Here is a 10508-nt window from a genome sequence, read left to right as displayed (position 1 = left end):
CTGCATTGACTCTAATGCAGTGTACAGTTCTAAACTTCAGTGAGACACGAGCACACACACACACCCTGCATTGACTCTAATGCAGTGTACAGTTCTAAACTTCAGAGAGACACGAGCACACACACACACACACACACACACACACCCTGCATTGACTCTAATGCAGTGTACAGTTCTAAGCTCCAGTTCCAAGCTCCTGTGTCTGATCGCTATCCCTGTGCCTCCCTGTGTTCCAGAGCCCTACCCCAGCCCCCTGGATGAGCACAGTCCTGCTATCCCGGTCTCCCCAGCCCTGCCTCTGTCTGGCTGCCCAGTGCCCACAGTGCCCCCTGCTGCCCAGTCCGTGCCTCGCCTCCCATCGCCGCTCTTGGACCCCAGCCAGACGCAGCTCAAGGTTGCCCGGGAGTGTCCTCAGAGCGGCAAGCCCCCCAGCGGCTCTCGATCGGGGGTCCGCAGCACGGCCAGCTGCCCTCTCCTCACCCCGGCCCCCCCTCCCGCCGCTGCTGCGGGAAAGCAGCAGCGAATCACACGGCGCCGCGCAACCAATGGCTGGCTGCCTGTCGGAGTGCCAGTGGAGAAGGAGGTCTACATCGTGGTGAGTACAGCCCAGGGCATGTAACAGAGTCAACAGTACAGAGTTAAATACTTAAAACAGTCCTTAAAGTATCTGAGTGAATGTGATGACGTTTGTCTCTCTCTGCCCTCCCCCTTCCCTCCCTCTCTCAGGGGGAGGAGGAGCCTGCTGTGAGACGCTGTTTCGAGGGGGTGCAGCGGGACGGGGATCTGATCCGGGTTCGGGACACCGTGCTGCTGCGTTCCGGACCCCGAAAGAAAACCCTGCCCTACGTGGCGAAGATCTCTGCACTGTGGGAGGACCCCAAGACAGGTGAAAGAGAAACTGCAAGCATATAGAACTCCACTCAGCACTGCAGAGCGCTCTAGTATAGGATAGAGAACTCCACTCAGCACTGCAGAGCGCTCTAGTATAGGATAGAGAACTCCACTCCGCACTGCAGAGCGCTCTAGTATAGGATAGAGAACTCCACTCAGCACTGCAGAGCGCTCTAGCAGTATAGGACAGAGAACTCCACTCAGCACTGCAGAGCGCTCTAGCAGTATAGGATAGAGAACTCCACTCAGTACTGCAGAGCGCTCTAGCAGTATAGGAAAGAGAACTCCACTCCGCACTGCAGAGCGCTCTAGCAGTATAGGAAAGAGAACTCCACTCAGCACTGCAGAGCGCTCTAGCAGTATAGGATAGAGAACTCCACTCAGCACTGCAGAGCGCTCTAGTATAGGATAGAGAACTCCACTCAGCACTGCAGAGCGCTCTAGTAGTATAGGATAGAGAACTCCACTCAGCACTGCAGAGCGCTCTAGCAGTATAGGAAAGAGAACTCCACTCAGTACTGCAGAGTAGAGAATGTGTCTAATACCCCAGTACAGTTGGTATGTACGAATGTCACACACAGTTTTGTATATTCCCATATATCTAGAGACCCATTTATCTGCGCATGACAAAGCTTGGTGAGGACATTCTTTTGCACAGGTTACTTAATGTATCAGTATCTGGGGGAGCTGGGGTTCATTTATACTTGTCTGTTGAGGGCTGCTTAACCAGCGGTGATGACACTTGGTTGGCCGTTCTTTTTGCCCTGAGCATGGGGAGGTGTGGTTGTCTGAGCCTGTTTCCAGCTCCCCTGTGTGCCTCTGTACCCCACAGGTGAGGTGATGATGAGCCTGTTCTGGTACTACCGGCCGGAGCACACCCAGGGAGGCAGGAACCTGAGCACGCAGTGTGAGGTGAGAGCCCCCCTCTCTCTCTGTGTCTGTCTGTCTCTCTCTCTGTGTGCGTCTGTCTGTCTGTCTGTCTGAGCACGCAGTGTGAGGTGAGAGCCCCCCTCTCTCTCTGTGTCTGTCTGTCTCTCTCTCTCTGTGTGCGTCTGTCTGTCTGTCTGTCTGAGCACGCAGTGTGAGGTGAGAGCCCCCCTCTCTCTGTGTCTGTCTCTCTCTCTGTGCATCTGTCTGTCTGTCTGTCTGAGCACGCAGTGTGAGTTGAGAGCCCCCCTCTCTCTCTGTGTCTGTCTGTCTCTCTCTCTCTGTGTGCGTCTGTCTGTCTGTCTGTCTGAGCACGCAGTGTGAGGTGAGAGCCCCCCTCTCTCTGTGTCTGTCTCTCTCTCTGTGCATCTGTCTGTCTGTCTGTCTGAGCACGCAGTGTGAGTTGAGAGCCCCCCTCTCTCTCTGTGTCTGTCTGTCTCTCTCTCTGTGTGCGTCTGTCTGTCTGTCTGTCTGAGCACGCAGTGTGAGGTGAGAGCCCCCCTATCTCTCTGTGTCTGTCTGTCTCTCTCTCTCTGTGTGCGTCTGTCTGTCTGTCTGTCTGTCTGAGCACGCAGTGTGAGGTGAGAGCCCCGCTCTCTCTCTCTCTCTCTCTCTCTCTCTCTCTCTCTGTGTCTCTCTCTATCTCTCTCTCTCTCTGTGTGCGTCTGTCTGTCTGTCTGTCTGTCTGAGCACGCAGTGTGAGGTGAGAGCCCCCCTCTCTCTCTGTGTGTCTCTCTCTCTCTCTCTGTGTGCGTCTGTCTGTCTGTCTGTCTGTCTGAGCACGCAGTGTGAGGTGAGAGCCCCCCTCTCTCTATCTCTCTCCTGCTGTTTCTTCATTTCTTGTGGCCTCGCTGTCACTGTAACTGGCCGAATGGTTTTGTGTTCCCCCTCTTGTTTCCAGAACGAGATCTTCGCATCTCGCCATCAGGATGAAAACAGCGTGGCCTGTATTGAAGACAAGTGCTACGTCCTGACATTAGCACAGTACTGCAGGTGAGGGGCAAACGTTGTTTCTTAAAAACATTCCTTAAGGCTTATCTGGGGGAAGCATATTAGCGTTGTGCTGAGCACTGCATCCTGTGCAACACTGACATGCTTCCCCACCACGCTCACCCACAGCTGGCATTACGGAGTCATTTCAGAAGCACATTCTAGGTGGGGATAATTTAATAAACAATGATCTGAAACACCAATAGAGAATCATCCAGAACACACTTAACAGAATAAGAAGTAGAGTAAGAAATGAAACATGAGTCCTATTGAAGTCTTTGTGAATACGACTCCTATTGTAGAGCAGTTTCACCCATTCCAGGTTTTACTTGATTAGCCATAGCTTACAGGTACAAGCTCAGGTGTGCCTTATTAAACTCCTAGTAAAACCAGGAATGGATCAAACTGCTGTGCAATGCGAGTCTGATTTCCATCTCTGATAATGACCATGTCGTTTGTAAAAGAGTGGAGTAGTTTGGGAGCACAGCCTGTGAGTTTCTTGTCTCTTGCTGTTTCAGATTTTGTGCCTTGGTGAAGCGCCGCGGAGAGGGGCTACCGGACAGTGCCCCAGTGGTGCCCCCCTCCCCTGACTACGCCACCCCCCCGCACCGCCGCGTGCCCCCCAACATCGACCCCAGCCTGGTGTTCCTCTGCAGGCACGTCTACGACTTCCGCTACGGACGCATCCTCAAGAACCTGCAGTAGCGACCAGCGCCACACCAGCAAGACCAACTGGACTGAGAAACAAGCCCGTCCGGCCTGGGCAGGCGAGAGAGGAGGAGACGAATCAACCGACCGACCAATCATTCACTCAATCAGTAACACAACTGAAAATTCAATTGAGGGGCGTCCAACCATGATAGTGCCGCCCACAAGCAGTACCGGTTTAGAGATACAGAGGGCAGCAGAGAGTGCTGTGCTTTGAGTTAACCCTCCGTGTCCTGTTTGAGCCGCCCAACACAGTGCACCTCTCACACAGGACTGGAGGTCTGGAGGACGCCCTTGAATACGAGCCCTTGCATATCTCTCTGTGCGGATCGATCCAGCTCGATATTAGAGACTAATCAATCTGAAATACTCGGGCAACGCTACTGTAGTGACCTGCTTTAGACCACGAGGGATGCATTTAAAACAAGCAAAAAAACCACTTGTACGGTCAGCCATATTGTATGAGGTATCGTGATGACAGTAGTGTGTGATCGTCAAGTCTCAGAGTAACATCAATTAAACTGAGATAAGCCCTGAATTGCAGGCATGGTAACTCTGTGGGTGTGAATGAGCAGCTTACCCACTTGCTGACTGGTGATGGGACTGGCAGCCCCCACAGTGTACCAGTAAGCCTGAGTCAGTCCGCTCCTGTTAAATTATTTTTTAAATTATTTTAAAGTCTATGAACTGAACTCATTGAAGAGGCTCGAGACCCTGCTGTAATGATAGTTGGTATTCGTGAAGGGGTCAGTGGACACGGGCAGGCTGCTGGAATCTCAATTCTTAGAGCTGACTTGAGTACTGTCGTCTTCTTGTCTTGTTTTATTGCTTGTGTGCTGGCAAGCAATGCTGATTGAAAATGATCTGTCTGACACCCCCCCCCCCAACCGAGGTATTTAAATATTTAGTGGAGGACCAGGTAGGCGGTTTGCCTATCCCAGGGTACACTGCGCTGCTCCTGTGGGAACGGTTTTGGCACCCAGCCTGTGAACTGACCAATGAGAGGGACGCGATACGGACGATGCGTCCCTGCCGTTACCGATCACTGAGCCCTGAACCCTGAACCCTGAACCCACCCCCCCTTCTTGTGAAAACCAAAGGACTTTACTGAGCGCAGAACCCCGCCCCCCTCCACTCCCCTCCTCAAATCCATTCTTAGTTTGCACTAATTAATTCTCTGTTTTGTTAGAAGTTTTATGATTATGTGATCTTGGCTTTATCCGCTACTAATATAAAACAAGAGGTATATTGTGTGTGTGTTTGTGTGTCGGTGTGTGTGTCAGTGTGTTTGTGTGTCGGTGTGTTTGTGTTTGTGTGTGTGTGTGTGTGTGTGTGTGTCGGTGTGTGTGTGTCGGTGTGTTTGTGTGTGTGTGTGTGTGTCGGTGTGTTTGTGTGTCGGTGTGTTTGTGTTTGTGTGTGTGTGTGTGTGTCGGTGTGTTTGTGTGTGTGTGTGTGTGTCGTGTGTTTGTGTTTGTGTGTGTGTCGGTGTGTCGGTGTGTTTGTGTTTGTGTGTCGGTGTGTCTGCATGTGTGTGAGTGTTTGTGTGTGTGTGTGTGTGTGTGTTGATGGAAGCAGCTCTGTTGTCCAGAGGGACTGTTCATCCAAACCTTCACCCAGCCTGACCCTAACCTTCACCCTGCCTGACCCTGACCCTAACCTTCACCCAGCCTGACCCTAACCCTAACCTTCGCTAGCTCCGCTCCCCAGGGGACTCACATACATCACAATCATGGAGGATATTTCGGCTGGACTTCTCAGTTTTTCCTGCAAGGAGAAGCTGTTTTCCCATGTGTACTGTACTCTCATTCCAGACTTTACAATAACCCAGGCTGGGCCCAAGCTGCAAACATGCGTTCTTGCAGAGCGTGTTAACAGTGCATTCCTCTTAATCGCATTTCTCATCATCACAGTTTAAAAACGAACAAAAATCCATTTTGAAAAATGGAATGTTACACATTTTAAATGAAGTCGAATAATAATATTTCAAATTTCACTTTTCTTTTCTTGTTTGCAAAGTGATCTACACCATATCCCACCCCTCCAAACAAAAAGGTGTATGTATTTATATACAGTGTAGTGTGTGTGTATATTACACATGTATGTATATGTCAGATTACCTAAAACTTTGTATTTCTTAATGGGCCAATCCCCTTTTGAATAGAAAACACCAAGACGTATTCACTGGTAATAATAGCTGCCACCGGCCCAGGCCAGCTCCCAGGGTACCCCGAGTATTCATGCTTCAGGAGAGATCTCTGTGTGGTGAAGTTAGTTCAGTAGCAGCTTGGTTCAGACTAGCCAGAGTCTACTGTACACCACAGCAGCGCTGCAGTCAGCACACATGCCTTGTATTGCAAACTGCAGGGTGCCAAAACCATACCAACGTGTGATTGATCCAGAGCCTGTTATATATATATATATATAGAGAGAGAGAGAGAGAGTGTATATTTTAGTGTGTAAAAGTAGTCCTGTATAATACAGAAGTATCGTCGAATTGTGACATATTTGGTGCCCTAATCTCGCATAACAAGGAAGAGGAAGGCGTCGATATATTTATATTTGTTCCCAATATTCCCAGATTGAAATGGTGAAGATCTACAGGCAGCTTGGTCTGGTGTCAGTAGAATGTTTGTTATTATTATTTGTATTGTTGGATATCGATTTGCTTCGTAGATGTTTGCTTGAAGGAACTGAATTGTTTGCGAGGGTGCGGAGTGTAGCGCCCCCTGCAGCATTGGGAGTGGAACGTGGGGGCTGTGCTTGAGTGTGTGTGTGTGTGTGTGTGCGTGCGTGCGTGTTTGTGCGCGTGTGTGAGTGTGCATGCGTGTCTGTGTGTGCGTGAGTGTGTGTGCGCATGCTCGTGTGTGTGTGCGTGAGTGTGTGCGCGCGTGTGTGTGCGTGCGCGCGTGACTGAGTGAGAGTGTGTGAGAGAGAGAGAGTGAGTGTGTGTGTGTGAGAGAGAGACGGAGTGAGTGAGTGTGTGTGTGTGTGTGTGTGTGTGTGTGTGTGTGTGTGTGTGTGCGTGAGAGAGAGTGAGTGGGTGTGTGAGTGAGTGAGTGGGTGTGTGGGTGTGTGCGTGAGAGAGAGTGGGTGAGTGGGTGAGTGGGTGTGTGGGTGAGTGGGTGTGTGGGTGGGTGTGGTTTCTCATTAAGCTCCTGGCAATAGAATTAGCAAAATAAAAAAAATAAAAAAATAAAAAAAAGACAGCTGCAGAGGTAACAGGGTGGACGCCCTAAAACCATTGACACAATCCAAGCCAAAATCCAGATCCCAGTGAGAAGTGTTACTGTATATTCATGTGATTTGTGTGCCAGCCTCGCGTCTGCTAGACGCTGGACCGCAAGAACTGAACTGAAGAGCCGTTAATAAGCATTGCAGGGTAAAAACATTACAATGAGAAAGCAACAAGAATCCAAAAGTACATGCTTTAATGTTAAAAGAAAAGGAAACCGATGTGAACAACTGTATGCCTCCAGTGAGCTGCCCCAGACCCGCTCTGTGCAGAGCAGTGTGAGGGCCTGTGTCCCAGGACTCTCCCTGTATTGATAAGCCTGTGTGTGGGCTCCACACTCTCAAACCACCCCAAACTGGGCTCCACACTCTCAGGTAGTGCAGTGACCCCCAGACCAAACCCCAGGCCTGTTTCAGATCTCATAGATCCCTGCTCTGATCCGACAGCTCCAGCTAGCAATGTGACAGGCATTGTGGAAAGCCTGGTAGCGTGTCCCAACAGTGTTTCTCATGTCCCAGAGAATCTAACGTGCTTTTATTATAGAAAGTCCTGAGGACAAGACAAGCAGAGACCAGGTCCTGTATATTCACACTGAACAGGGCTACAGACCATCATCAATATTGTGCTAATGGTACAACGCAGGTGAATAAATCAATATATTTAATTAAAGTCAATTCAATTCAATTAAAGACGCTTGTACGTGTTTTGCAAATCCTGAAGGTAAAATTATGTATTTTTTATTTTTTTATTGTTAAATAGAAAAAAAAGCACTTAACCCCCACCACCCTGCCCCGCCCCATGCCCCGCCCCCTCTACCCCGCCCCGCCCCTCTGCCCCGCCCCTCTGCCCCCACCCCGCCTCTCTGCCCCGCCCCGCACCGAGTGGGTACAACGAGGAGCGAGACGGACATTCCAAATACACTTTTTCTTTTTTTGGGTGGGGACGGGACTTGAAATTAAAATATTCTGAAAAAAATGTAATGTAATGTAAAAATTTTGGAGAAAAAAAAGAAAGTGTATCGATTTAGAAAAGAAAATATATATGTTTTGATTTAACTTGAATCCTTCGTGCTTTGTTTTTTTGTACCTTATCTATGCAATGCCTCAATGTGTCCAGGAGAGGGCAGTGCGAGCTCGTTTTAGTAGATTATCTTTCTGTAGTACTGGAATGTCTCCAGGAGAGGGCAGCAAATAAAACCAAAGAAAAAATAAATGACTTGAAACCTCCGCAAAAGCATTGAGGGGGAGTGTTACAGTGCCAGCCCCGTTTTGTATTACAAGCAGTTCTCAGTTTCTTATTTTAAACCAGTATTGCAGTCTGGTGTTGAATGCAAGCTCTACAGCAGTCACTGCTGGCTGGTCCACACTGTTTAAAAGCTCTGCGTCAGTGAGTACTGTATTACATGCACTGGAAAACAATGCTTGTTTCAAACTCGATTCGTACCACACCCTGTCACATTCAACCTAAGCCACACTTTTGCCTGTAAAGCTATTAAACCCAATCCTAGCACCAGACAGACCTACCTCCTTTACCCTGATTCCAGAGGAAACAAAAACCTGGACCATTGATGGGGACCTGAGGACCAGACTTGAAAACTCCTGCTCTTAAAACACTCCGTGCAACCCTTTAATGATGTCATGTGAAAGCTGCAGCAGGTCTGGGTGTTACTGGTCCTGTGGAGTGCTCAGGTTTTCTCATTCCTATAGTCCTCTATACAGCTCTGCAGTGTTTTCTCATTCCTGTAGTCCTCTATACAGCTCTGCAGTGTTTTCTCATTCCTATAGTCCTCTGTACTGGTCTGCAGTGTTTTCTCATTCCTGTAGTCCTCTATACAGATCTGCAGTGTTTTCTCATTCCTATAGTCCTCTATACAGCTCTGCAGTGTTTTCTCATTCCTATAGTCCTCTATACTGGTCTGCAGTGTTGAGTTCTCTTCCCTTTAGACCTCTATACTCTGTAGATTCCTGTACAGCGTTTTATTTCTGTAACAGCACAGACACACACACAGTATATGCTGTTTCATAAAGAGAACGCTGTCACTGTGTACATGTTTAGGCTGTTCTCTGATTCTCTGAATGGATTTGTGCTTTTCTTCATGTGTGGTTACCATGTGGAAGCGAAGGGCAGTGGATGAAGTGGGACTCTCCTCAGTGCGGCCGACAATGACAGAGTGCTTGAGAAGCTCAATCTGAGGGCCAGGAGAGAAAGAGCACGAAGCCTGCCCTCCTCCTCCTCCTCACACTCCAGTCATGAGCGTCACACCCGCAGCGTGGGCTTCAAGGGCAACGTTCGTTTTTACTTCTGTGCAATGTATTTTTATTTGTGGTGCGTGTGAATTTAAAAGTACTAAACGATACTAAATCAGTAACTTCAGCCGTTTAGACCGGAAGTCTCTTTCTCCATGTTATTCACTGAAATCATGGCACTCTCTATCGGAGCAGATCTGCACTGACCTGTCAGCTTTGATCCTCACTAATGATCAACACGAAGCACTCTGTGTTCACACTCTGTGTGTTTTCAGCACTGACCCTGTCTGCTCAACACCGACTCTGAAGGTGATTTGTGGAAGAGCTCTGTAGGGCTGGTGAAAGTTCCCACAGTCTCTTCCCCAAGCCTGCTGTTAATTGGCTTTGCTGCTCCGCTGGTTTGTCGTTCAGCTGCCCTCTCCTTCAGAACAGTTGAGGACCTTGAAGTGTGCGCTGTTAAGCGTCTCCTTTCCCCTGCACCCGTCATGGCCGGGTTCTCACCTCCTGGACGTGTCGCTGGTTCTGTAATAGGGCTGCTCTCTCCTCGCATTGTTAGAGCTGGGGTTTGCTGTACACACTGTAATGGCTTGGCATCTCGGCCCATTGAACTGGAAGGAGAGGCGAGGTTTGACACGTAGTGATAACCACACGGTTCAAAGAGGAACGTCGTCCCATTCAACCACAGAGCAGGCTGTGCAGTGCAGAGGTCTGGCCCAGGCTCATGCTGATGTCAGTGTTATTAACTGAGGGGGAGATCCCTTACAGCACATGGGATGGGAGCTGTCAGTGTTATTAACTGAGGGGGAGATCCCTTACAGCACATGGGATGGGAGCTGTTCGCTTGTACATTAGGGTGTGCACAAAAAAACCCAGATCTCTTTCCTCTTAGTCCCTACCACTCAACCAAACTGCCCACAAGTACACATGAAGCTCGTAGCTCATAATGAGAATTGAAACGGTGAATAGTGCTGTTTTGCTTTTAATTCCTGTCCTGAGAGAAAGGGCTGATTGAGTCGGGCGCTGTGCCTCCACAGGCCTATTCCCAGAGCCTCTGAGACGTGATTATCCAGCCTCTCAATCTGCTTATTATTAACAGCTCTGCTGCGTCTGCACTGCTGGCTGCTCTGAACTGCTACTGTCTGGCCCACTTTGTTCCTTTTAAAAGTGTATTCACCAGAGGATTTTAAAACGCTTTCCACATCTCTCATTCATTCAGCCTTTACAATCTTAAAAGGAGATGGCAAAGTTAACCCTAACCAACTTTAAGAGCAACACAGAAATCAGGACCAGAGGTTAGGGTTAGGGTTAGGAAATGGGATACCTTGCCATGTCGTTGATCCTAAATCACTGGGATCCCTTTAAACCCGACTCAACAAAGCTTTGAGATCAATCAGCTGCAAAGAACTGGCTGATCAAGGACCAGGAGGTTGAGGTTGGGGGTTGAGTGTTGTTGGTTGGGGTTGGGGTTGAGTTTGGGGTTGGGGGTTGTGGTTGGGGTTGAAGTTGGGGTTGAG

At 49.1% G+C, this 10508-nt stretch overlaps 1 protein-coding gene across 3 annotated transcripts in view; it reads left to right on the top strand.

Moving 5' to 3' along the window:
• The window catches only part of LOC117423918 (bromo adjacent homology domain-containing 1 protein-like), a 31498-nt gene extending 23689 nt beyond the window's left edge, over positions 1 to 7809 (top strand). For all 3 annotated transcript variants that reach the window (XM_058992034.1, XM_058992036.1, XM_058992035.1), the window contains 5 exons: positions 237 to 595; positions 727 to 886; positions 1724 to 1803; positions 2720 to 2811; positions 3327 to 7809. In XM_058992034.1, the coding sequence (XP_058848017.1) occupies positions 237 to 595; positions 727 to 886; positions 1724 to 1803; positions 2720 to 2811; positions 3327 to 3513 (878 nt within the window). In that variant the 3' untranslated portion in view covers positions 3514 to 7809. The remainder of the gene's footprint in view (positions 1 to 236; positions 596 to 726; positions 887 to 1723; positions 1804 to 2719; positions 2812 to 3326) is intronic.
• Positions 7810 to 10508: the final 2699 nt, after the last annotated feature.

The sequence above is a fragment of the Acipenser ruthenus genome, chromosome 18 (genome assembly GCF_902713425.1).
Source record: "Acipenser ruthenus chromosome 18, fAciRut3.2 maternal haplotype, whole genome shotgun sequence".
Classification (NCBI taxonomy): Eukaryota; Metazoa; Chordata; class Actinopteri; order Acipenseriformes; family Acipenseridae; genus Acipenser; species Acipenser ruthenus.
Note: the sequence above shows the minus strand (reverse complement) of the source record. Positions and strands in the feature narration are given on the sequence as shown.